This window comes from Salmo salar, chromosome 06 (genome assembly GCF_965601325.2).
Source record: "Salmo salar chromosome 06, fSalSal1, whole genome shotgun sequence".
NCBI lineage: Eukaryota > Metazoa > Chordata > Actinopteri > Salmoniformes > Salmonidae > Salmo > Salmo salar.
Window position 1 is genome coordinate 23,422,179 of NC_138296.1, and position 27,967 is coordinate 23,450,145.

The 27,967-nt window shown below is 46.1% G+C and overlaps 1 protein-coding gene across 1 annotated transcript; it reads left to right on the forward strand.

Annotated features, from left to right (window-relative positions):
• The first annotated feature begins 27 nt into the window (after positions 1-27).
• LOC106606563 (MHC class II regulatory factor RFX1) lies at positions 28-27,967 on the forward strand. Its single transcript, XM_045719922.2, has 19 exons — positions 28-178; positions 5,639-5,901; positions 6,103-6,231; positions 7,207-7,319; positions 8,058-8,162; positions 12,623-12,720; positions 13,020-13,449; positions 14,296-14,477; positions 14,762-14,881; positions 15,268-15,401; positions 15,781-15,899; positions 18,510-18,619; positions 18,737-18,888; positions 22,114-22,211; positions 22,328-22,477; positions 23,047-23,255; positions 23,504-23,657; positions 23,796-23,841; positions 24,063-27,967. Exons 2-19 carry the CDS (start codon positions 5,661-5,663, stop codon positions 24,215-24,217), a joined length of 2,745 nt encoding a protein of 914 aa, XP_045575878.1. The 5' UTR covers positions 28-178; positions 5,639-5,660; the 3' UTR covers positions 24,218-27,967.

A 27,967-nucleotide genomic window follows, 5' to 3' on the forward strand; every position in this document is an offset into this window, starting at 1 on the left:
AATGAGGGGGAGGGAAGAAAGCGGGTGGGTAGCAACAGTTGCCCCGGTGAGGACGAAGCGCCATAGCCACGGTAGCCCTGGCGACAAGAACCCAGCAACGAGAATCAACAACAACAGCCTGAATCCTTGAAAAAAATTAAAACAAAAATACCGGTGGGAAATTCACTTGGAATCAGAGGTGAAACTCTAAACATATTAGATAGCTTACGTGTGCGTCTAACATTTCAAATGAAACATTATGTTGGATGCTGCTGTTTTTTTTGCCTGTTTCAGTAGCCATTTATAGGAAACTGGTTGCCAACGTCTCTAGCTAGCTAACTGGCTTATCAATAGTGTCTCTTGAAACGCGGTGTCTGAGTGCATTATGCCTGACATGACGCTTTAATACCCAGGCCGTTGTTATGGCGATGTCAAATGCACGATATGGGTACAAAATGGCGGGTGTTGTAGATACGCGAGACAAGCTAATGACCGTTCGCTAGCTCAGCTGTTGACATGCAGCTTGCTGACCAGCTTGAAGCTAATGTTAGCTAGCAGGCTACGTGGAATACCACAGTAGTGTGTGTCAAATAATGTACTAACTTTACCTAGCTTATCAGCTTTAACGCAAAATGTCCTTCTGCCTGGCTGAGACAGAGGTTGACTAGTTAACCAACGTTAGCTAGCTAGTAGCTGCTAGCCAATCTCACTGCGAGCTGATAGTAGTAGCCTGGATAAAAAAAAAAAAAGCTAACTAAAGATGCATTGTAATTTGGTAAATAAAGAGAAATAGCCGGCCAGAGGTTTTAGTTCTCAAGCCCGTACGAAGGCAGGAAAGGTGGCTGGCACTGGGAAGTGAAGTCAAGCAAGCAATGTAAAGAGGGGCGTGTCAGTGAGGGGCGCGACTGACTATATTATGCAGATGCAAGTTACAGTGGCAAGGACCTTGAAATATGGGGAGGGGGGGGGACATTTGCGTTAATTCCAAACAGTAACTCATTCACTTGGATAGCTAAACTGAACTTTGTCCAAAATCTATATCTTCGTCTCATTTTGTCATCAGCAAAGGTCATATATAGTTATTTGCTGAGTATTGGCTACTCAATAAAACCCATACTATTGATAGGTTAAAAGGGGTGAAAATGGTAGTGTTCTTGAAAACATTTTTGCTTCACATCTGTAAGCATGCTATACTGTTATAAATTCCGCAGAGCAGTGTCTCTTCTGTATATGAGAGAAAGCGGCAGGGCAGGGTAGCCTAGTGGTTAGATTGTTGGACTAGTAATCGAAAGGTTGTAAGTTTGAATCCCCGAGCTGACAAGGTACAAATCTGTCGTTCTGCCCCTGAACAAGGCAGTTAACCCACTGTTCCTAGGCTGTCACTGACCTGCCTAGTTAAATAAAGGTTAAAATAAAAAGCGAGTGAGAGAAGTGTTTGGTACTTTAGGGAGAAATAGACATGTCAAGGCTATAGGCTGAATATTCTATTCTAAAAGAGTGGCCTAGATTCTGTAGTTCGTCCAGACACCATGTTATTACCCCTTCATTAACAGTGTAAATTACAAGTGAACTAAAAGTAAAAAACACCAATGCTTTACGCAGTGTCAATAGACAAGCAGAATGGAGACAGGTTTCCCCACTTTACTCATGTTGCAGTCCTGTGAAGCTCAGTTGGTGTGTTCGATTCCCACGAGGGACCAGTACAAAAAAAAGTATTAAAATCAATGCACTCACTACTGTAAGTCGCTCTGGATATGACAAAAATGTAAATGTAAGAAGCCTTCTGACCTGTAGCAGCAGCAATCACATTAGAGATGACTGCTCGCATTACAGGTAACGGGACACCAAATGCATGCCTTTCTTTCCCTTCAAGCCTTCTACTTCCCCACACCTCTTCTCTAGCTGTACCACTCTGGAGGGGAAATCTCAGTCATAAGTGAATTGACTCATTATTATGCCCAGACAGAATGTGTAAAGAAACAGAAGTTCCCCATGTGTATAGCAATTTCAATTATGGAATTAATTAGAAGCAGTGCTAGAATACATTCATTACGGTGGTATAATTGTTTAAAATGTATGTAAACTGTGTTTAAACTTCTCTGTCTGTATTCTGTCTCTAAATGTTTTCTATCACTAGCAGCACCATATCACCAAGTACAATTCAGAGTATGTGCAAATGCACATGGCGAATAAAGGTGATTCTGATTCTGAGACGGCAGTAAAAAGCCAGGTGTTGATAAGAAACCTCTCCTGCTGGGTTCCATCTGGCCTCACTGACTCAATCATTATCACGTTAAGGAACAGTCTGGATGATGATGATGATGATAGGGCTCCATTAAAGATAAAGCAACGATTTAACAATTGCTACAAAAAAAAAAAAAAAGTATTTCATCCCCTGCTGATTTTGTAAATTTGCCCACTGACAAAGAAATGATCAGTCTATAATTTTAATGGTAGGTTTATTTGAACAGTGAGAGACAGAATAACAACCAAAAAATCCTGAAAAACACATGTCAAAAATGTTATAAATTGATGAGCATTTTAATGAGGGAAATAAGTATTTGACCCCTCTGCAAAACATGACTTAGTACTTGGTGGCAAAACCCTTGTTGGCAATCAGAGAGGTCAGACGTTTCTTGTAGTTGGCCACCAGGTTTGCACACATTTCAGGAGGGATTTTGTCCCACTCTTTGCAGATCTTCTCCAAGTCATTAAGGTTTTGAGGCTGACGTTTGGCAACTCGAACCTTCAGCTCCCTACACAGATTTTCTATGGGATTAAGGTCTGGAGACTGGCTAGGCCACTCCAGGACCTTCATGTGCTTCTTCTTGAGCCACTCCTTTCTTTGCCTTGGCCGTGTGTTTTGAGTCATTATCATGCTGGCATACCCATCCACGACCCATTTTCAATGCCCTGGCTGAGGGAAGGAGGTTCACACCCAAGAGTTGACATGGCCCCGTCCATCGTCCCTTTGATGCGGTGAAGTTGTCCTGTCCCTTTAGCAGAAAAACATCCCCAAAGCATAATGTTTCCACCTCCATGTTTGATGGTGGGGATGGTGTTCTTGGGGTCATAGGCAGCATTCCTCCTCCTCCAAACACGGCGAGTTGAGTTGATGCCAAAGAGCTCCATTTTGGTCTCATCTGACCACAACACTTTCACCCAGTTGTCCTCTGAATCATTCAGATGTTCATTGGCAAACTTCAGACGGGCATGTATATGTGCTTTCTTGAGCAGGGGGACCTTGCGGGCGCTGCAGGATTTCAGTCCTTCATGGCGTAGTGTTTTACCAATTGTTTTCTTGGTGACTATGGTCCCAGCTGCCTTGAGATCATTGACAAGATCCTCCCGTGTAGTTCTGGGCTGATTCCTCACTGTTCTCATGATCATTGTAACTCCACGAGTTGAGATCTTGCATGGAGCCCCAGGCCGAGGGAGATTGACAGTTCTTTTGTGTTTCTTCCATTTGCGAATAATCGCACCAACTGTTGTCACCTTCTCACCAAGCTGCTTGGCGATGGTCTTGTAGCCCATTCCAGCCTTGTGTAGGTCTACAATCTTGTCCCTGACATCCTTGGAGAGCTCTTTGGTCTTGGCCATGGTGGAGAGTTTGGAATCTGATTGATTGATTGCTTCTGTGGACAGGTGTCTTTTATACAGGTAACAAACTGAGATTAGGAGCACTCCCTTTAAGAGTGTGCTCCTAATCTCAGCTCGTTACCTGTATAAAAGACACCTGGGAGCCAGAAATCTTTCTGATTGAGAGGGGGTAAAATACTTATTTCCCTCATTAAAATGCAAATCCATTTATAACATTTTTGACATGCGTTTTTCTGGATTTTTTTGTTGTTATTCTGTCTCTCACTGTTCAAATAAACCTACCATTAAATGTATAGACTGATCATTTCTTTGTCAGTGGGCAAATGTACACAATCAGCAGGGGTTCAAATATTTGTTTCCCTCACTGTATCTATAGCTACACTGAACAAAAATATAAATATAACATGTAAAGTGTTGGTCCCATATTTCATGAGCTGAAATAAAAGATCCCAGAAATGTTCCATACACACAAAAAGCTTATTTCTCTCAAATGTTGTTCACAAATTTGTTTACATCCCTGTTAGTGAGCATTTCTTCTTTGCCAAGATAATCCATCCATCTGACAGGTGTGGCATATGAAAAAGCTGATTAAACAGTATGGTCATTACATAGGTGCACCTTGTGCTGGGGACAGTGAAAGGCCACTCTAAAATGTGCAGTTGTATCACACAACACAATGCCACAGATGTCTCATGTTTTGAGGGAGCGTGCAATTGGCATGTTGACTGCAGGAATGTCCACCAGAGCTGTTGCCAGAGAATTGAATGTTCACTTTTCTACCATAAGCCACCCTAATGTCGTTTTAGAGAATTTGTCAGTACTTCCAACCGGCCTCACAACCACAGACCATGTGTAAGCACGCCAGCTCAGGATCTCCACATCTGGCTTCTTCACCTGCGGGATCGTCTGAGACCAGGTACCCAGACAGCTGATGAAACTGTGGGTTTGCACAACTGAAGAGTTTCTGCACGAACTGTCAGAAACAGTCTTGGGAAGCTCATCTCCGTGCTCGTCATCCTCACCAGGGTCTTGACCTGACTGCAGTTCGGCTTCGTAACCGACATGGGAAAATTCTCACCTTCGATGGTCACTGGCACGCTGTAGAAGTGTTCTCTTCACGGATGAAACCTGGTTTCAACTGTACCGGGCAGATGGCAGACAGCGTGTATGGCATCATGTGGGCGAGCGGTTTGCTGATGTCAACGTTGTGAACGGAGTGCCCCATAGTGGGGGTGGGGTTATGGTATGGGCAGGCATAAGCTACGGACAACGAACACAATTGCATTGTATCAATGCCAATTTGAATGCACAGATATATTGTGAAGTGATCCTGAGGCCCATTGTCGTGCCATTCATCCGCCGCCATCACCTCATGTTTCTGCATGATAATGCACAGCTCTATGTCACAAGGATCTGTACACAATTCCTGGAAGCTGAAAATGTCCCAGTGCTTCCATGACCTGCATACTCACCAGACATTTCACCCATTGAGCATGTTTGGGATGCTCTGGATTGATGTGTACGACAGCGTGTTCCAGTTCCCGCCAATACCCAGCAACTTCGCACAGCCATTGAAGAGGAGTAGGACAACATTCCATAGACAACCATCAACAGCCTGATCAACTCTATGCGAAGGAGATGCATCGCGATGCATGAAGCAAATGGTGGTCACACCAGATACTGATTGGTTTTCTGATCCACGCCCCTACCTTTTTTAAGAAGATATCTGTGACCAACGGATGCATATCTGTATTCCCAGTCATGTGAAATCCATAGATTTAAGGCCTGATGAATTTATTTCAATTGACTGATTTCCTTATATGAACTGTAACTCAGTAAAATCTTTGAAATGGCTTCATGTTGCTTTTATATTTTTGTTCATTGTAGATTAGCCTGGTCCCCGATCTGTTTGTGCTCTTGCCAACAACATTGCTGTCATTGTCAAGCCAAACACAATAATTCCGTCAGGAATTGGCAAGAGAGCAGAATAAGACTGGCACCCAGGCTTCAGCTAGATCTCTCAGCTAACAAGATTTTATTTTATTTTTCACATATTCAGTGTCTGAGTCCCAGTTCTCGTGATGGCCACGACAGGCTACGTTGGGGAGTTGCAGCCCGTGACAACCCAGCCCCAAGGGGCAGCGAGTGGGAGTGTGACGGTGGCCGGACAGTCCTCAGCCTCCGCTGCCCCACACACCGTGGTAGCTCCAACGCAGCAGTTCCTGGCCGAGCTTCAGACCACGGTGGGGGCTCCTGCAGCCACAGCAGGACAAACCACACCCCCTGCACAAGCCACTCCCACTGCGGGACAGAAGACAGCAGGTATTGTTTCTGCCAGTATAATGTTTCATTTGTTTGTAATACATTTATTAAATGTGATGTATAAATAAATATTTCTATAGTTTCATTGACACATTTATGTACTTTTACGTCATTTTGAGTGATGTCTTATAGGTATGCATCAATTCAGATGCTTATGACAATGTGTATCATGCAATAAATAAACCCTAGTGTCTGTATCAGTTGTCCAGGTGGCGCCCACACAGGCTCCTCCCCCCCAAACCCAGTATGTGACGGCTGAGATCCAGGGTTCCTCATCACAGGCCAACAACGCCCAGAACACCCCCCAGTACATCGTAGTCACCGTCACAGGTGAGCCGGGCTCAGCATCACATCACATGCTACTGACTGCAGACTTGATTTATCTGAAGTCATGACCGACACTAGACTGCTCCCAGATCTGTTTGACAACTCCTATGGTCATTGTCACGCAGACCATAAGAGTTGGCAAGAAAGCACAAACACATCTGAGACCAGGCTACATTATTGCGGCATTTCATTCAGAAACCTGACAATTTGTATTTATTTAATTTTATTGAACCTTTATTTAACTAGGCAAGTCAGTGAAGAACAAATTATTATTTACAATGATGGCCTACCAAAAGGCAAAAGGCCTTCTGCGGAAATGGGGGCTGGGATTAAAAATAAAAATAGAACACAAAACATGGTGCAAACATTATTTTAGCTTAGAATAGGTACAATATGCTTTATAGAAAATATCAATTATAAAACTAAAGATAAATTAGAATCAGATTACATTGGTGTCACGTTCTTTGATGGGCCTGAGAGAGAGGAAGTAACAAGTCTCACAGCTTCCTGTTCAAGCTCTGCTCTTGATCTTAAGAGAGCCGTTCTGTTTCACAGTTTCTACCAAATGAGTCTAAAAACCTGCAATGAGTGGAATGTCTCTGATCGCTGTGAACTCTGTCCCTGTGCTCTTGCTTATCATGAAGAGGTTGTGTACTGTAATATGTGGGTGTAGTGGCTCAGAAAGAAGTCACAGTTTCATATTAGCAGGTCTCGCTCTATCTCTCTCTCTCTGTTTTTCTCTCTCCCTTTCTCCCTCCCTCCACACCCCTCTCTCTCTCTCTCCCTTTCTCACTCTCTCTCCCTTTCTCTCTCTATCCCCCTCTCTCGCTCTCTCCCTTTCTCTCTTTCTCTCTCTCCCTTTCTCTCTCTCTCTCTCTCTCTGTTTTTCTCTCTCCCTTTCTCCCTTTCTCCCTCCACACCCCTCTCTCTCTCCCTTTCTCTCTCTCTCTCCCTTTCTCTCTCATTCTCTCTCCACAGAGGGCTCTCTTCATTCAAGTGACTCTGTGTCTGACTCCAGCCCTCCTCCAGCTGTGGTACAGCAGACTGGGGTTCCCACACAGGTGGTGCAGCAGGTGCAAGCAGCACAGCAGGTAGAGGTCCCTTCCCCTCTCTCATTCACACCTGGGTCATGTTCATTAGGCACCAAACAGAAGAAAACGGATTAAAACAGAGAGGTGACTATCTGGACTTTTTTCTGTTTCATGCCCTAATGAACATGATCTTGGTAGACACATGATATTGCAACAATTGCAACTCACTTGAAACCACACAGAAAAAAATGTTTATTATTCACAACTCATCATAAGACTTGGTGAAGCCAAAATAGTGCTGACATAAAGTATTTATGGTGTCTAGCATTGGTACACTATTATGTGGAAAATGAGAAGTGATAGTCTCAGCGGTTATGGGTTTTACGTCAACAACCTCTGGACAAACCAAGAATTGAGGAAAAAGTTTATCGAAACTAGCATTTGCTGTTCCCCGAGAGAACTTGGCCGGAAATAGCTCAAAAATACTTACTAGTCTCTCAAGCCTATGGTGTCTAATTGCTCTCAGATGGCAAAACAGTAACTCAGATGTTTTATTGTCACACACTGGATAGGTGCAGTGAAATGTGTTGTTCTACAGGGTCAGCCATAGTAGTACGGTGTGAAACATGTGTTGGACAAGTCAGGACATGGGAAGAATGGGAAGCATGAGGAAAAATGTTCAGTTCTCGTCAAACCCAGTTTGAGTTGATGTAACAGGGCTATTATCTTAGCTACCAGATGCTATTGTCTTAGCTACACACTGTGTGAATCTATCTGTGTTGTGTTTCCTGTCCTTAGAGGTCAGTGGTGCAAGCAACGTCCCAGATCACAGCCAAGACTGAACAGGGTATCACCACCCAGCTGAGTGTCACCAACCTGCAGCCTGTCCACCTCACTCAGGAGGTAAGACACACACACACACACACACTCTCAAAAATGCATAACACACACATTTTTTATTTATTTCACCTTTATTTAACCAGGTAGGCAAGTTGAGAACAAGTTCTCATTTACAATTGCGACCTGGCCAAGATAAAGCAAAGCAGTTCGACACATACAACAACACAGAGTTACACATGGAGTAAAACAAACATACAGTCAATAATGCAGTAGAGAAATAAGTCTATATACAAAGTGAGCAAATGAGGTGAGATAAGGGAAGTAAAGGCAAAAAAGGCCATGGTGGCAAAGTAAATACAATATAGCAAGTAAAACACTGGAATGGTAGATTTGTAGTGGAAGAAAGTGCAAAGTAGAAATAGAAATTATGGAGTGCAAAAGAGCAAAATAAATAAATAAATACAGTAGGAGAAGAGGTAATTGTATGGGCTAAATTATAGATGGGCTATGTACAGGTGCAGTGATCTGTGAGCTGCTCTGACAGCTGGTGCTTAAAGCTAGTGAGGGAGATAAGTGTTTCCAGTTTCAGAGATTTTTGTAGTTCGTTCCAGTCATTGGCAGCAGAGAACTGGAAGGAGAGATGGCCAAAGGAGGAATTGGCTTTGGGGGTGACCAGAGAGATATACCTGCTGGAGCGCGTGCTACAGGTGGGTGCTGCTATGGTGACCAGTGAGCGGAGATAAGGGGGGACTTTACCTAGCAGGGTCTTGTAGATGACCTGGAGTCAGTGGGTTTGGCAACGAGTATGAAGCGAGGGCCAGCCAACGAGAGCGTACAGGTCGCAGTGGTGGGTAGTATATGGGGCTTTGGTGACAAAACGGATGACACTGTGATAGACTGCATCCAGTTTATTGAGTAGGGTATTGGAGGCTATTTTGTAAATGACATTGCCGAAGTCGAGGATCGGTAGGATGGTCAGTTTTACGAGGGTATGTTTATTGGAGATGGATTGGAGATGTTTGATATGAGTCTGGAATGAGAGTTTACCGTCTAACCAGACACCTAGGTATTTGTAGTTGTCCACATATTCTAAGTCAGAACCGTCCAGAGTAGTGATGCTGGACAGGCGGGCAGGTGCAGGCAGCGATCGGTTGAAGAGCATGCATTTAGTTTTACTTGTATTTAAGAGCAGTTGGAGGCCACGGAAGGAGAGTTGTATGGCATTGAAGCTCGTCTGGAGGGTTGTTAACACAGTGTCCAAAGAAGGGCCAGAAGTATACAGAATGGTGTCGTCTGTGTAGAGGTGGATCAGAGACTCACCAGCAGCAAGAACGACATCATTGATGTATACAGAGAAAAGAGTTGGCCCAAGAATTGAACCCTGTGGCACCCCCATAGAGACTACCAGAGGCCCGGACAACAGGCCATCCAATTTGACACATTGAACTCTATCAGAGAAGTAGTTGGTGAACCAGGCGAGGCAATCATTTGAGAAACCAAGGCTATTGAGCCTGCCGATGAGGATGTGGTGATTGACAGAGTCGAATGCCTTAGCCAGGTCAATGAATACGGCAGCACAGTATTGTTTCTTATCGATGGCGGTTACGATATCGTTTAGGACCTTGAGCATGGCTGAGGTGCACTCATGACCAGCTCTGAAACCAGATTGCATAGCGGAGAAGGTGCGGTGGGATTCGAAATGGTCGGTAATCTGTTTGTTGACTTGGCTTTCCAATACCTTAGAAAGGCAGGGTAGGATAGATATAGGTCTGTAGCAGTTTGGGTCAAGAGTGTCCCCTTTTTGAAGAGGGGGATGACAGCAGCTGCTTTCCAATCTTTTGGAATCACAGCCGACACACGAAAGAGAGGTTGAACAGGCTAGTAATAGGGGTTGCAACAATTTCGGCAGATAATTTTAGAAAGAAAGGGTCCAGATTGTCTAGCCCGGCTGGTTTGTAGGGGTCCAGATTTTTCAGCTCTTTCAGAACATCAGCTGACTGGATTTGGGAGAAGGAGAAATGGGGAAGGCTTGGGCGAGTAGCTGTGGGGGGTGCAGTGCTGTTGACCGCGGTAGGGGTAGCCAGGTGGAAAGCATGGCCAGCCGTAGAAAAATGCTTATTGAAATTCTCAATTATAGTGGATTTATCAGAGGTGACAGAGTTTCCTATCCTCAGTGCAATGGGCAGCTGGGAGGAGGTGTTCTTATTCTCCATGGACTTTACAATGTCCCAGAACTTCTTTGAGTTTGTGTTGCATGAAGCAAATTTCTGCTTGAAAAAGCTAGCCTTGGCTTTTCTAACTGCCTGTGTATATTGGTTTCTAACTTCCCTGAAAAGTTGCATATCACGGGGGCTGTTCGATGCTAATGCAGAATGTCACAGGATGTTTTTGTGTTGGTTAAGGGCAGTCAGGTCTGGAGAGAACCAAGGGCTATATCTGTTCCTGGTTCTAAATTTATTGAATGGTGCATGCTTATTTAAGATGGTGAGGAAGGCATTTAAAAAAAATAACCAGGCATCCTCTACTGACGGGATGAGGTCAATATCCTTCCAGGATACCCGGGCCAGGCCGATTAGAAAGGCTTGCTCAAGGAAATGTTTCAGGGAGCGTTTGACAGTGATGATTGGAGGTTGTTTGACCGCTGACCCATTACGGATGCAGGCAATGAGGCAGTGATCGCTGAGATCTTGGTTGAAAACAGCAGAGGTGTATTTAGAGGGCAAGTTGGTTAGGATGATATCTATGAGGGTGCCCGTGTTTAAGGCTTTGGGGTGGTACCTGGTAGGTTCATTGATAAGTTGTGTGAAATTGAGAGCATCAAGCTTAGATTGTAGGATGGCTGGGGTGTTAAGCATGTCCCAGTTTAGGTCACCTAGCAGCACGAGCTCTGAAGATAGATGGGGGGCAATCAGTTCACATATGGTGTCCAGAGCACAGCTGGGGGCATGCACAAGACATAAACAGAACACCACACATAACACAGAAATAAACACACACTCATAACCATCCTTTGAGCTAAAGATAGTATATATAATTCAACAACCACACGCTGTATTGCATTGTATTATGTATTCATTTGGTCCTGCTGAGCCAGATCAACATCACAACATTTCCCTCCTGGTTGGTTCCAGAGTTCGCATAGCAAACTGAGAGAGAGGGATGAGACAGACGTAGGGAGAGACCGAGAGGTAGAGGAGGAGTGGACAACAGCAGAGCAGAGCAGGACAGACGCACAGTACTTTGCATGGGTGCCGTCAGACAGACATCCAGACATGCAGACAGACGGACACAGCCTCCAGGAGTACCCCTCCTACTTCCCCCTCTCCCTCCCCCTGGCCTTCCCTCCCTTCGCCTTGTCCCTGTCGGTGCTCTCGCTGGGCTGGGAGGGAATGGAGATGGGAGGCTACCCCACGGTCACCACAGCCCAAGGACAGCCACTCCTGTTTGACGCAGCCTCTGCCCTCAGAGTAGGTCTATTAGGTAGAATTTCTGGCTTAGTCTCCCACTACTAAGTGCAGTTTTAACTTAAAGATGCACTATGCAGAAATTGCTCCGCCATTTCCGGGCTCCCAAGTGGAGCAGCGGTCTAAGGGACTGCATCTCAGTGGAAGAGGCGTCACTACAGTCCCTGGTTCGAATCCAGGCTGTATCACATCCGGCTGTGATTGGGAGTCCCATAGGGCGCTGCACAATTGGCCCAGCATCGTCCGGGTTTGGCCGGGGTAGGCCGTCATTGTAAATAAGAATTTGTTCTTAAGTGACTTGCCTAGTTAAATAAAAGTTAAATAAAAAATTGTTTGCCTGATTTCAGTTTATGTGACAAAACAAGCAAGTATAAGTGTGGAGAATCATTGCACCATCTAAACCGCTGTGAAATATTCTTTTCGTAACCAGAAATATGGTATTTTCAGCTGTTTGAAGCTGGTGTACAAAACCTAGTAAAAGACGCAAAAATGAAACTTATGAACAGGAAGCAGAGAAATACATAGAACAGATCTACCACTTCTAAGACTTGTTTTCAGTGAGAATGACGGATCCATAACACAGTTATATGTGAATGGAATCGGGTCGCCCCAAAATGACTTATTGCTGCTTTAAATGGAAGTTAGGTATCCTAGAGAGGCTATCAGTGAGTAACAGAGTGGAGTGGGATTAAGGCAGAGACAACACAGTAGGTAGGAAAGAGCAATGTGAAGGGTAAGGGGAGCAGCCTGCAAGTCAAGGTCATTTTCCCATTGAAGTGAATGAGCCTGTGATTGATGTGGTATGCCTCATGATTGACTACGGTTGAAATATTTGGACACACTTCAAAGGAAATTGGAGGAGGGGGAGTAGATTAGTGTTTTGACCGTGTGTGTGTGTGTGTGTGTGTGTGTGTGTGTGTGTGTGTGTGTGTGTGTGTGTGTGTGTGTGTGTGTGTGTGTGTGTGTGTGTGTGTGTGTGTGTGTGTGTGTGTGTGTGTGTGTGTGTGTGTGTGTGTGTGTGTGTGTGTGTGTGTGTGTGTGTGTGTGTGTGTGTCCCAGGTGCAGCAGCAGCTCCAGCAGGTGCCAGTGCAGCATGTGTACACCAATCAGGTGCAGTATGTTGAAGGGGGAGACAACAACTACACCACCAGCACAATGTAAGCTTTCCTCTCCACTACTCTCTCTAACACTACCTGTCTATGGTGATATAATGCTATGCCACTATGCTTATATAGTTTGTTAACTGTTGCTAACTAGCTAGCTTGATCACCTCAACTTCTAAAACTAGACAGTGGAGTTGGCCAGACAGCACAGACAGATCTGTGACCTGTTTTTGTGATGCAGTGGTTTATCTTTCAAGACAACAGTTAAACTGCTGAATTTGAATCTATCTGTCTCTCTCTCCTCCCCTGCTCCCTTCATCCCTCCCTGTTCCCCCCCTCCTCCCTCTCTCCAGTCGTTCAGGCAGCTTCACCTACACAGACACCCCTCTGTACACCCAGACCACCGCCGCCCCTTACTACGAAGCCCCTCCCACCTCTGGCTCACAGGTCCCCACCACCGGCACACCCCTGACCGTCTCCGTGACAACGGGCTCCACCGGTGGTGTGTCTATGTATGTGGCTGGCACAGGCCAGATCGTGGCCAATCCGGCGGCCTCCGCTGGGGGTGGGGCGACGGTGGTGGCGACAGGGGGAACAGCCAATGGGACTGGGGAAGGGGCGGGGGCTAATGGAAGCGGGGGCAGCTATGTGATCCAGGGGGGGTACATGCTGAGCGGCAACAGTCAGGGGAGCTACTCCTCCCATAACGCCCGCTCCTCTCCTGCCACCGTCAGTACAACAGAGGGTGAGGAGGGTAGTGGCGTACCGTCGGCAGACAAAAAGGTATGAGGCAGAGACGCCAATCTCAATACTATTCTCTCACACACACCTATCAGTGTTCTACTATTCTCAGTACTAGACTGTAGGAGGGACATGGCTGTTCTACTAGTCTCAGTACTAGACTGTAGGAGGAACGTGGCTGTTCTACTAGTCTCAGTACTAGACTGTAGGAGGAACATGGCTGTTCTACTAGTCTCAGTACTAGACTGTAGGAGGAACGTGGCTGTTCTACTAGTCTCAGTACTAGACTGTAGGAGGAACATGGCTGTTCTACTAGTCTCAGTACTAGACTGTAGGAGGAACATGGCTGTTCTACTAGTCTCAGTACTAGACTGTAGGAGGAACGTGGCTGTTCTACTAGTCTCAGTACTAGACTGTAGGAGGAACGTGGCTTCATCATGTTTTCATGTTATAGCAGGGCATCTTATAGAAGAGAAACTTTGATTGAAATAAGACAACTCTGTATTCTTATTTAAATTCCTCCTATTGTAAACTGCCTGTTTGGCAAGCATCCCATCACTATTTCTATTTGTTTATGAGTAGTGTTAGGTTCTAGTTTTCACAGTACAAACTCAACGGACACTATGAAGCTTTAAACCAAGTTTATTCTGCCCAGAGGGTTAATACAGCTGCATTAGACAAACACATGGTTTCACCCATAGTAGTTTACATACCCCACTTTGGGTGGAGTCTCCTCCTCACTAAACATTGCATCAGTATTGCTAGGCAGGAAGCTGAGTGATCTGGGCCTTTAACGGTTCCTCCCCTTATCAGTACTGCTACATGGGATCGTTCTCCCTGCACTACTAACCCATCCATCTCTCCTCTCTCTGTGTCCCTCTCTGCCAGGTGCAGTGGCTGCTAGATAACTATGAGACAGCTGAAGGGGTCAGTCTGCCTCGCTCCACCCTCTACTGCCACTACCTGCTGCACTGCCAGGAGCAGAAGCTGGAGCCCGTCAACGCCGCCTCCTTTGGGAAGCTGATCAGATCCGTGTTCATGGGGCTACGCACGCGCCGCCTGGGCACCCGGTGAGACGGGTTATATCATACACACACACAGAAGCGCACACACAAACATACATACACACAAATACGTACAGATGAACGCACACAGGCACATGCATGTAGACACACACGTCGGTAGGCGCGCATACACACACACACACACACACACACACACACACACCACACACACACACACACACACACACACACACACACACACACACACACACACACACACACACACACACACACAGTGATGCCCCAAAAGCATAGGCTGAATCAGAGGCTGAGTTGTGTGTGTGTTCCAGGGGGAACTCCAAGTACCACTATTACGGCCTGAGGATCAAGGCCTGCTCCTCTCTGATCAGACTGATGGAGGACCAGCAGCACCTGGCCATGAGACAGCAGCCCTTCTCTCAGAAACAGAGGTGGGCTATCAACCTCTCTCTCTCTCTCTCTCTCTCTCTCTCTCTCTCTCTCTCACTCTCTGTCTCTCTTTCCTACCCTCTCATTCTTTCTCTCTCTCTTTCTCTCTCTCTCTCGCTCTCTCACTCTCTCTGTCTCTCGCTCTCACTCTCTTTCTCTCTCTCTCTCGCTCTCTCACTCTCTCTGTCTCTCGCTCTCACTCTCTTTCTCTGTCTCTCTCTCTCTCACTCTCTGTCTCTTGCTCTCTCTCTCTCACTCTCTCTGTCTCTCTCTCTCTTATTCCTTATTCCAAGATCTTCTTGTGTCATTTTGTTGTATCTCTCTCATTCAAGCCTCCCTGCTGTATAAAGGAACTTCATTATTTTCATCATAAACCCCTCCTCCCCAGGTTGAAGCCGGTGCAGAAGGTGGAGGGGATGACCAATGGCATGGCGGCAGGCTCGGGCCAACAGCAGCAACAGCAGCAGGGGGCGGGGCTCTCTGACATCAGCGCCCAAGTGCAGCAGTACCAGCAGTTCCTGGGTGAGGGGGTGGGGGGCGTCAGGTCTGTCAACACGAGGGGGATTTGGGGTAACACCTTATTGTACCGTCTTGTTGTTTACATCAAGTAACTACTTCACTTAGTGTTTATATGACCCCCAAAGAAACAGAAGAGTGATTAAAATGTACCTACTATGTAATAACATTTTACCATATTTTACCAAGTACAGTAGAGAAATACAAATATACAAATCTCAGAGTTATAGACTGACTGATTAACGGAATGGACAATATCGAACCGGGACATTTATTAAACGCTAACAAATGAACTTCAGTAGGTTACAGACAGTGCTAAAACAGGTCAGACATTTACAGTATCTGTGTAAATACACAATTAATATTGTCTTCTGTCCCCATGCAGACGCGTCTCGGACCCTCCCAGAGTTCCCTGACCTTGACCTGCAGGGGAAGGCCCTACCGGAGGGCATAGAACTGGAGCACATCAAGAGCTTCCAGCTGCTGTATCGGGAACACTGTGAGGTGCCTGTCTGTATGTCACACTGGTTGTTTATATGTACAGTATGTTACTGTGTGTCTGTCTGTCTATAGAGAGGCCTACCCCTGTCTGTCTGTCTGTACAGAGGCCTACCCCTGTCTGTCTGTACAGAGGCCTACCCCTGTCTGTCTGTCTGTACAGAGGCCTACCGCTGTCTATCTGTACAGAAGCCTACCCCTGTCTGTCTGTACAGAGGCCTACCCCTGTCTGTCTGTCTGTACAGAGGCCTACCCCTGTCTGTCTGTACAGAGGTCCTACCCCTGTCTGTCTGTCTGTACAGAGGCCTACCCCTGTCTGTCTGTCTGTACAGAGGCCTACCCCTGTCTGTCTGTCTGTACAGAGACCTACCCCTGTCTGTCTGTACAGAGCCTACCCCTGTCTGTCTGTCTGTACAGAGGCCTACACCTGTCTGTCTGTACGAGCCACCCGCGCGCGTCGAGCCCCCTGTCTGTCTGTACAGAGACCTACCCCTGTCTGTCTGTCTGTCTGTACAGAGACCTACCCCTGTCTGTCTGTCTGTACAGAGGCCTACACCTGTCTGTCTGTACAGAGGCCTACACCTGTCTGTCTGTACAGAGGCCTACCCCTGTCTGTCTGTCTGTACAGAGGCCTACACCTGTCTGTCTGTACAGAGGCCTACCCCTGTCTGTCTGTACAGAGCCTACCCCTGTCTGTCTGTCTGTACAGAGGCCTACACCTGTCTGTCTGTACAGAGGCCTACCCCTGTCTGTCTGTACAGAGACCTAGCACTGTCTGTCTGTACAGAGCCTACCCCTGTCTGTCTGTCTGTACAGAGGCCTACCCCTGTCTGTCTGTACAGAGACCTACCCCTGTCTGTCTGTACAGAGGCCTACCCCTGTCTGTCTGTCTTTCTGTCTGTACAGAGACCTACCCCTGTCTGTCTGTACAGAGACCTACCCCTGTCTGTCTGTACAGAGACCTACCCCTGTCTGTCTGTACAGAGCCTACCCCTGTCTGTCTGTCTGTACAGAGACCTACCCCTGTCTGTCTGTACAGAGCCTACCCCTGTCTGTCTGTCTGTACAGAGGCCTACACCTGTCTGTCTGTACAGAGGCCTACCCCTGTCTGTCTGTACAGAGCCTACTCCTGTCTGTCTGTCTGTCTGTACAGAGGCCTACACCTGTCTGTCTGTACAGAGGCCTACACCTGTCTGTCTGTACAGAGGCCTACCCCTGTCTGTCTGTACAGAGACCTACCCCTGTCTGTCTGTACAGAGCCTACCCCTGTCTGTCTGTCTGTACAGAGGCCTACACCTGTCTGTCTGTACAGAGACCTACCCCTGTCTGTCTGTCTGTACAGAGGCCTACACCTGCCTGTCTGTACAGAGACCTGCCCCTGTCTGTCTGTACAGAGGCCTACCCCTGTCTGTCTGTACAGAGACCTACCCCTGTCTGTCTGTACAGAGACCTACCCCTGTCTGTCTGTCTGCACAGAGACCTACCCCTGTCTGTCTGTCTGCACAGAGACCTACCCCTGTCTGTCTGTCTGCACAGAGACCTACCCCTGTCTGTCTGTACAGAGACCTACCCCTGTCTGTCTGTACAGAGACCTACCCCTGTCTGTCTGTACAGAGACCTACCCCTGTCTGTCTGTCTGCACAGAGACCTACCCCTGTCTGTCTGTACAGAGACCTACACCTGTCTATCTGTACAGAGGCCTACCCCTGTCTGTCTGCACAGAGGCCTACCCCTGTCTGTCTGCACAGAGACCTACCCCTGTCTGTCTGCACAGAGACCTACCCCTGTCTATCTGTACAGAGACCTACCCCTGTCTGTCTGCACAGAGACCTACCCCTGTCTGTCTGCACAGAGACCTACCCCTGTCTGTCTGTACAGAGGTCTACCCCTGTCTGTCTGTACAGAGGTCTACCCCTGTCTGTCTGTACAGAGGTCTACCCCTGTCTGTCTGTACAGAGCCTACCCCTGTCTGTCTGTCTGTACAGAGGCCTACCCCTGTCTGTCTGTCTGTACAGAGGCCTACCCCTGTCTGTCTGTACAGAGACCTACCCCTGTCTGTCTGTACAGAGACCTACCCCTGTCTGTCTGTACAGAGACCTACCCCTGTCTGTCTGTACAGAGGCCTACCCCTGTCTGTCTGTCTGTCTGTACAGAGACCTACCCCTGTCTGTCTGTACAGAGGCCTACCCCTGTCTGTCTGTACAGAGACCTACCCCTGTCTGTCTGTACAGAGACCTACCCCTGTCTGTCTGTACAGAGACCTACCCCTGTCTATCTGTACAGAGGCCTACTCCTGTCTGTTTGTCTGTACAGAGGCCTACCCCTGTCTGTCTGTACAGATACCTACCCCCTGTCTACCCCTGTCTGTCTGTACAGAGCCTACCCCTGTCTGTCTGTCTGTCTGTACAGAGACCTACCCCTGTCTCTGTACAGAGACCTACCCCTGGTGTATGTCATTGTTCATTCATCAGTTCTTGTATAGTCCTGTTATGTACATGTAATCTGTACGTCTAACTGTTGTTTCTGTCGGTCCAGCTGTCCTGTGCATCCTTTGCATAAAGGGAGGAGCTAAGCTAGTTGATACTGATGGTGCTGGTGTTGTCTCTTTGTTTCCAGGCTATTCTGGACGTGACGATCAACCTGCAGTTCACCCTGGTGGAGACCCTGTGGAAGACCTTCTGGAGGTTTGAAGAGAGCCAGAGTGGAGACACTGGCACACTGGCTGTGTACGTCTTGTCCTGGGACTTCAATATGCTACTAAAGCAACTCGTTTTTTTTATATATCAAGTCGTATTTTCGAGACTCTTGTGTCATTTTCTAACGTATCTGTATTGTTGTAACAGACATGATGAGTCTGAGAAGCGCCTGCCCAAGGACTGTCTAGTGATCCTGTGTAAGTACGACCCTGTGCTCCGCTGGAGCCGTGACTGTGACAACACCCTGTACCAGGGTCTGGTGGAGATCCTCATCCCCGATGTGCTGCGGCCCATCCCCAGTGAGTTAGAACGCACCACACAACACATCATACTGATAAAACTACAGAGCAGTATACAGGCCCTTCAGAAAGTTAGCAAACCTATTGTAAAGTGGTTGTTCCACTGGATATTATAAGGTGAATGCACCAATTTGTAAGTCGCTCTGGATAAGAGCGTCTGCTAAATGACTTAAATGTCTTGACTTTTTCCACATTTTGTTGTGTTAAAGCCTGAATTTTTTAATGGATTAAATTGAGATTGTTTGTCACTGGCCTACACACAATACCCCATAATGTCAACGTGAACTTACGTATTTAGACATTTTTACAAATGAAAATCTGGAATGTCTTGAGTCAATAAGTATTCAACCCCTTTGTTATGGCAAGCCTAATTAAGTTCAGGAGTAAACATGTACAGTGGGGGAAAAAAGTATTTGATCCCCTGCTGATTTTGTACGTTTGCCCACTGACAAAGAAATGATCAGTCTATAATTTTAATGGTAGGTTTATTTGAACAGTGAGAGACAGAATAACAACAAAAAAATCCAGAAAAACGCATGTCAAAAATGTTATAAATGGATTTGCATTTTAATGAGGGAAATAAGTACTTGACCCCCTCTTAATCAGAAAGATTTCTGGCTCCCAGGTGTCTTTTATACAGGTAACGAGCTGAGATTAGGAGCACACTCTTAAAGGGAGTGCTCCTAATCTCAGCTTGTTACCTGTATAAAAGACACCTGTCCACAGAAGCAATCAATCAATCAGATTCCAAACTCTCCACCATGGCCAAGACCAAAGAGCTCTCCAAGGATGTCGGGGACAAGATTGTAGACCTACACAAGGCTGGAATGGGCTACAAGACCATCGCCAAGCAGCTTGGTGAGAAGGTGACAACAGTTGGTGCGATTATTCGCAGATGGAAGAGACACAAAAGAACTGTCAATATCCCTCGTCCTGGGGCTCCATGCAAGATCTCACCTCGTGGAGTTGCAATGATCATGAGAACGGTGAGGAATCAGCCCAGAACTACATGGGAGGATCTTGTCAATGATCTCAAGGCAGCTGGGACCATAGTCACCAAGAAAACAATTGGTAACACACTACGCCGTGAAGGACTCAAATCCTGCAGCGCCCGCAAGGTCCCCCTGCTCAAGAATACATATACATGCCCGTCTGAAGTTTGACAATGAACATCTGAATGATTCAGAGGACAACTGGGTGAAAGTGTTGTGGTCAGATGAGACCAAAATGGAGTTCTTTGGTATCAACTCAACTCGCCGTGTTTGGAGGAGGAGGAATGCTGCCTATGACCCCAAGAACACCATCTCCACCGTCAAACATGGAGGTGGAAACATTATGCTTTGGGGGTGTTTTTCTGCTAAGGGGACAGGACAACTTCACCGCATCAAAGGGACGATGGACGGGCCATGTACCGTCAAATCTTGGGTGAGAACCTCCTTCCCTCAGCCAGGGCATTAAAAATGGGTCGTGGATGGGCATTCCAGCATGACAATGACCCAAAACACACTGCCAAGGCAAAGAAAGGAGTGGCTCAAGAAGAAGCACATTAAGCTCCTGGAGTGGCCTAGCCAGTCTCCAGACCTTAATCCCATAGAAAATCTGTGGAGGGAGCTGAAGGTTCGAGTTGCCAAACGTCAGCCTCGAAACCATAATGACTTGGAGAAGATCTGCAAAGAGGAGTGGGACAAAATCCCTCCTGAGATGTGTGCAAACCTGGTGGCCAACTACAAGAAACGTCTGACCTCTCTGATTGCCAACAAGGGTTTTGCCACCAAGTACTAAGTCATGTTTTGCAGAGGGGTCAAATACTTGTTTCCCTCATTAAAATGCACATCATTTTATAAAATTTTTGACATGTGTTTTTCTGGATATTTTTGTTGTTATTCTGTCTCTCACTGTTCAAATAAACCTACCATTAAAATTATAGACTGATCATTTCTTTGTAAGTGGGCAAACGTACAAAATCAGCAGGGGATCAAATACTTTTTTCCCCCACTGTACTTAACAAGTCACATAATAAGTTGCATGGACTCTGTGTTCAATAATAGTGTTTAACATGATTTTTGAATGACTACCTCCTCTCTGTACCCCACACATACAATTATATGTAAGGTGCCTCAGTCGAGCAGTACATTTCAAACACAGATTCAACCATAAAGACCAGGGAGGTTTTCCAACGCCTCGCAAAGAAGGGAACCTATTGGTAGATGGGTGAATATTCTTTGAGCATGGTGAAGTTATTAATTACACTCAAGAAGCCACTCTGGATTTCACCATGAGGTCGGTGGTGACTTTAAAACAGTTACAGAGTTTAATGGCTGTGATAGGAGAAAACTGAGGATGGATCAACAACCTTGTAGTTACTCCACAATACTAACCTAATTGACAGAGTGAAAAGAAATAATCCTGTACTGAAGAAAAATATTACAAAACATGCACTAAAGTAATACTGCAAAAGAATGTGGCAAAGCAATTCACTTTTTGTTCTGAATACAAAGTGTTATGTTTGGGGCAAATCCAATACAACACAGTACTGAGTACCACTCTCCATATTTCCAAGCATAGTGGTGGCTGCATCATGTTATGGGTATGCTTGTAATCGTTAAGGACTGGGGAGTTTTTCAGGATAAAAAAGAAACCGAATGGAGCTTACAGGCAAATCTTAGAGGAAAACCTGGTTCAGTCTGCTTTCCAACAGACACTTTCAGCAGGACAATAACCTAAAACACAAGGCCAAATCTACACTGGAGTTGCTTACCAAGAAGACAGTGAATGTTCCTGAGTGGCCGAGTTACAGTTTTGACTTACTGTAAATCTGCTTGAAAATCTATGGCAAAGCCTGAAAATGGTTGTCTAGAAATGATCAACAACCAATTTGACAGAGCTTGATGAATTTTTAAATTAATAATGGACAAATGTTGCACAGTCGATGTGTGAAAAGCTCTTAGAGACTTACCTAGAAAGACTGGCAGCTGCAATCGCTGCCAAAGGTGATTCTAACATGTATTCACTCAGGGGGTTGAATACTTATCTAATCAAGATATATTACACTAATCTATCTACATAACATGACATAGGCCTGGTGGAGATTCTACATAACACAATAAAACACAGAGATCCTCAACTCTCAAAGGTGGTTTGAGTTTAAGGACATTCCATTCACCACCACATAGGAGAGCACATTCAGTTCAGCCCTGTGTCAACCCCTCTCTCTCCTGTCCACAGGTGCCTTAACTCAAGCCATCCGCAACTTTGCCAAGAGTCTGGAGAGTTGGTTGACCAACGCTATGATGAACATCCCAGAAGAGATGGTCCGCATTAAGGTGTGTGTCTGCTTGCATGCGTGTTGGGCAGCATGTGTTGGTTTCTGCGGTGTGTGTGTGTTCTTGGAGAGGTCTTGTCACGCTCTCTTTTCTCACTTCCTCCTCTCATCCTCCAGGTAACGTCAGCCAGTTCGTTTGCCCAGACGCTGCGCAGGTACACCTCTCTGAACCACCTGGCCCAGGCAGCCAGGGCCGTGCTACAGAACACAGCTCAGATAAACCAGATGCTCAGCGACCTCAACCGCGTGGACTTCGCCAACGTTCAGGTCTGTCTGACCTAAGACCTGTGGTTACAGTGTATAGTAACAGACACTGTCCAGACCATAGACATGTCATTATATTGATATGATGCAGACCAGCACTGAGGGTGATCCCTGTAGTGTTTGTTTGGTAGATGTAGTATAATGTCCTAAAGCTCTGTGTGTTGTTGTCCTACTAACGTAACACAGGTGGCCTATATTACCTTGTCATTCAACTACTATATTTTGTAATTGTGAAGTGACAAAAATATAAGAGACAGGATACTGACGACTCTCTCTCTCTCTTTCTCTCTCCTTCCTCCCCTCTTTCTTTCTCTCTCTCTCCCCCTCCTCTGTCTCTTTTCCTCTACCCCTCCCCCCTCTCTCCCCCCTGTCTCTCTCCCTCCACCTCACTCTCCCCCTCCCCCCTCTCTGCCCCCTGTCTCTCACTCCCTCCACCTCACTCTCCCCCTCATCTCTCTCTTTTCCTCTCCCCCTACCCCTCTCTCTTTTCCTCTCTCCCCCATCTCTCTATCCCTCCACCTCTCTCTCCCCCTCCTCTCTCTCTCCCTCGCCTTCCCTCTCTCTCCATACAGGAGCAGGCGTCGTGGGTGTGTCGCTGTGAGGACCGTGTGGTGCAGCAGTTGGAGCAGGACTTCAAGCTGACCCTGCAGCAGCAGAACTCTCTGGAGCAGTGGGCTGCCTGGCTGGACGGAGTGGTCTCCCAGGTCCTAAAGCCCTACCAGGCCAGCACCGCCTTCCCCAAGGCAGCTAAGCTCTTCCTGCTCAAGTGGTCCTTCTACAGGTGAGAATGGGATTAGTCCCAACGAGTCCCATGACTGCTAAATACGGTTTAACATTTTCGGTAATTTCATACATGTTCAACTAGAATCAAATGGGAATAGGCAGGGAGAGAGTCCTCCAACTGGGAAATTTGGGAAAGGTCCTACAATTTTACAACGCTACTGTCCAGAGACGTATTTTTCCTGGTTAGTCAGGAAATCCAGATTTGTTTGTCCATGCCAAACCGATCTGTTCCTCCTCTCCATCCAGTTCCATGGTGATTAGAGACCTGACTCTGCGTAGTGCTGCCAGCTTTGGATCCTTCCACCTGATCAGACTGCTGTATGATGAGTACATGTACTACCTGATAGAACACAGAGTGGCCCAGGCTAAAGGAGAGACACCCATCGCTGTCATGGGAGAGGTACACACACATATACACACATACACACACGCGCGCACAGTGGCCCAAGCCAAAAAAGCTAATGTGCTGTTGATATTAGTTACCATTGTTCAGTTGTTACCATTCAGTTGTTACTGATTCATTTCCTATGTCTCTCAGTTCGCCAGTCTTGGCAGGAGTTTGAACCCACTGGATCCAGACAAAGGTAACTACCGTCCATGTTGTTTGATACAAAGCACATGCAGCCAGACATAAAGCTACTTATTGAGGATTTCCCAATCCCAGATCAATCCCTACCCTTACACATTTGTGGAGATCTGAGAGCATAGGGGGTAGGGGTTAGGGACTCATTTGGAATTGGGCAATGTATTCCTATAACCATGGTTTCTGATATTAACCTTCATCCCACTTGTGTGTGTCTCCCAGAAGAGGAAGAGGAGGAGGAAGAGGAGAGCGATGACGAGTGTCAGGAGCTGTCTCTGCCCTCTGACGGGGCGGGGCTGGGGGAGGAGTCTCTGGAGCCGCCTACCAAGCTGGCCAGAACCGACCAGAGAGTACTCTTCACCACGGGCCAGGACTGAACACACACACACACACACACACACACACACACACTGATACACACACTGATACACACTAACACACACACACACACACACTGATACACACATGCACAAACACACTTCCATTCACAGACTGACTTACACAAATACACACACATTTGTATACACACATACACCAAGATACCCTTATATACACTAATATGTACACTAGAGGTTGACACGGAGTGAAAATTTATTCCTGTTCTGTCTTGTCCTGTAAAAAATGTTTCCTGTAATGCCCGGATCCCGTTTCTATAACCCCAGAACTTTCCTGTCCCATTCTGATAGTAATCACTCAGGTCCCATGCAGATTTTTACACCCAGAAATCATTTCCTCCGTTATGCCTCGATTACACCAATAGCGGCATTGCATTTTGGTACACCAGATGTACATTCATTTCCACTGGAACGCTGTGTTTGCCTTGCAGCATTGCGTTGCAGAGGCAGTTGCAGTGCGTTCTGTGTGGTGGATTCGTTGGATATATCGAACGTATGCATCAGACTGTATGTGAAGACGGCCTGACAGAAATGGTAGCAGAAGGTGAATGTTGAAATGTGGAATACATATCCAGATGATGCTGCGTACCATTTAGCGTAATGACACTATCGTGTGATCGGGGCGTAAAGTAGTGACTGGCTCCAACTGAAGCGAGGCGTGAGAGTGAGCTGGAAGGAAGGAAATTCTCATTATATTTACATTTTTTTTATTTATTAAGTAAACGATATTAGGCTTACACAGTTTATTTGAATGAAATGCTCCACACATTACAATCCTGTGGATTGTGGATCCTGTGCTGTCCCGAACATGACTCTAGAACGTCCCATTCCTGACAGACCTGTTCCCATGTCAACCTCTAATGTACCGTTTCTACACACATTTCAGTGTAGATACTGTACACACACACACACAATGTTCATGCACTCAATGGAAATTGCTGCAGTCTCTACACATAGATGCTGACCCATCAGTGCACACACACACAGACACACACAGACATAAGGTCTATATGGCACAAGGCTGCTGTAAGCACAGATACCACACATGCATGGATGGGCACACAATCACCGGTCCGGCATTGCTGGACAAAGGACGCAGGGTGAACTTACACACACCTGCCCGACCCATGGAGTGAAGAGAAAGTGTGTGTTGTCACTTGGATGGATCTGTGTATTGAACAAGGACCTGCCATGTTTCTCTGTATTGGTGTCACTGGCTGACAACAGGGCAGCGCAATGTACATGCCAACCTAAACTACCCTCCAACAACTGTCTGCTGTACCAAGGTGGTCCTGAAGATGTGACGGTTAACAGTTTGTCCTCCCTTACCCAACCCTTCTGTATAGGGAGGAACGGAGGGAGGAAGAGGATGGAAGAGGAAATGGCTGCTTACCATTCTGCAGTTCTAGATTGTCCATTTAGCTGTCACTCTCATGTCAATCAAAGCCCAAGAGCCAGTCAGAAGGAGATGGGGCATGTGGGTGACAGCAGATAGACTGTAAAGAGAGTTGTGTGTGTGTGTTTTTGATGCCCGTGGGGTGTGTGTGTGTGTGTGTTTTTGATGCCCGTGGGGTGTGTGTGTTTTTGATGCCCGTGGTATGTGTGTGTGTGTGTGTGTGTGTGTGTGTGTGTGTGTGTGTGTGTGTGTGTGTGTGTGTGTGTGCGTGCGTGCGTGCGTGCGTGCGTGCGTGCTGGGGTCCTACTGCTGTGCTGTATTTTTAGGGTGCGAATGAACATGCGTGGATGTTTGTGATCGTGTGTGTGTCTTGTAACGTGTGTCTGGTTGTACGATTGTTGAGTCTGTGCTTCAGAAGAAGTGTTGACTGTATATTTGGTGGATATTTTAAAAGGCATTCGAAATCATTTTGGGTGAATGTTTTTATTGGTTTTTTTTTCATTTGATTTGTTCCTTTCCTGAAAAAGAGTGTCATGGTTTTGGGGGTTCCTGTCACAACCACTCACACGCACACAAAAGATAAAACCCTGGTTTAAAGGTTTCCATGCCAACCCCATGGATGTGGAAAAGTAGTCCCATAATTTCTCTCACCTGCAGTGTCCATCTGCCTCTGCTGCTGAATGTGCAGTTCTGTAAAGAGGGATCAGTTCAATATATATTCCTGTTTGTGTTTTCAAGTACTTCATTGCCATCAGTTTTATTGGTTTCTGTTGAGACCTTTGTGGCCTCTTGTCCACACGTCATTGCGCCAGCCTTATTTTTTATGTTTGTTTTGTCTTTCATTTCTGTGCCAAACATTTCTGATTTCAAATAATTACTTTGTTTGTTTACATATTCCAAGAAGGACTGTGCTGGACTGAGTTAGAATGCGATAATATAATTATATATATGTGTGTCACTATTTCCTTTTCATTGTCACAAAGTGAACCTTTCTTTGTCTGGTGATGTGGTGTCAATCTGTCACACACTAAGTATATTTTGTGTGTATGTGTATTTACTGAGCGTCGTTATTGAGTGTGAGTGTGTATGTTTGATTTCAGTTCTCCTCAAGTGAGCTCTCCATACATACACAGGCCCAGGGTCCTGCTTCGTTTGCACAGTCACAGTCAACGACTGTCCTTTTATATGGTGAGATGTCAGTAGCCTGGTTCCAAATATGTTTGTACTATCTTGCCAACTCCTGGTTTGACAATGACCTTATAAGTTGGCGAGACAGCACAAACCGATCGGGTACCAGGCTAGAATATAACAGTTCTGCCTATTTATCACAGACAGTCTCCACTTCGAGATCCCTATAGATCTCTCTCATGTACAGTACTGTATATCTGTGTCTGATGGAATCGCAGCGCACAGGTGTAAGGTATTCTGGGGAAGACCCTTACAGTCGGTGCCGTTGTTGTATGGGTTTAGCATGGTCCCAGATCTGTTTGTGCTGTCTTATAGAAGTTGGAATGACAGCACAAACAGATCTGGGGTCAGGCTCGATGTGAAACGAGACAGGGGAATCAGTCACCTTATCTTCCTCTACATCTCTCATTCTGTCTCACTCGTTTCCTTCCTGCTAATGTTTTTCTGCTGTTGATTTTTTGTTGAAGCCATTTTCATAGAACATTGTCCACCACTATCAGTTCGGTTGTTGAACATGTATTGTATAAACATTTCATTGCATTTAAGTGTCACAAGAATGTTTTCAAAGGCAGTAATGCATATCTTGAGCACTCAGTGTGGACCTCTAAACCAGCATGTTTAACCCTCAGCGTATGCTGCTACCACAGCTGATGATATGTCCTGCGGATCTCCCTATACAATGGCCATTCTTTTCCAGACAAAAATGTTTGTCATTTTTATAGAGTTCAGTTTCTTACTTCTAAAAACAAAAACGGTATTGTGTGGCAGTGTTTTATGAATTTGGTCCAATACACGTATGACTGTGCCTTTGGGAGGTTGTAGAATGCACTTCAAATGTTTTTAATTTTAAAGATAGAAAATAAATTAAGAATTTTTTAAGTTGTCACACCCTTGCCTTTGTTTTCTCCTCTGAAATGTACAGACTCGTTTCCGTTGGAGCAGGATGTGGGGACTCTACATTGTGATGTACAAAGACTGTACTTTCCATCACAGTGGCTGTGGTGTATTCATTAGTGCAAACTGTTTCAGAAAATAAATGTTTCTATTGGACAAATTGATGTAGGTCCCTCCCCATTTCGTCCTGTTTGCTTCTGTTTGGTTCCTAATAAATAGACCCCTCGTCTGTCACATAGCCTTTGTGGCAAGCA

Excerpts from the sequence above, each read along its gene's own strand:
- LOC106606563 (XM_045719922.2), top strand. The coding sequence starts at position 5,661 with ATGGCCACGACAGGCTACGTTGGGGAGTTGCAGCCCGTGACAACCCAG. Across the intron at positions 14,478-14,761 it reads ACGCGCCGCCTGGGCACCCG|GGGGAACTCCAAGTACCACT; the intron begins GTGAGACGGGTT and ends TGTGTGTTCCAG. Across the intron at positions 15,900-18,509 it reads TGTATCGGGAACACTGTGAG|GCTATTCTGGACGTGACGAT; the intron begins GTGCCTGTCTGT and ends CTTTGTTTCCAG.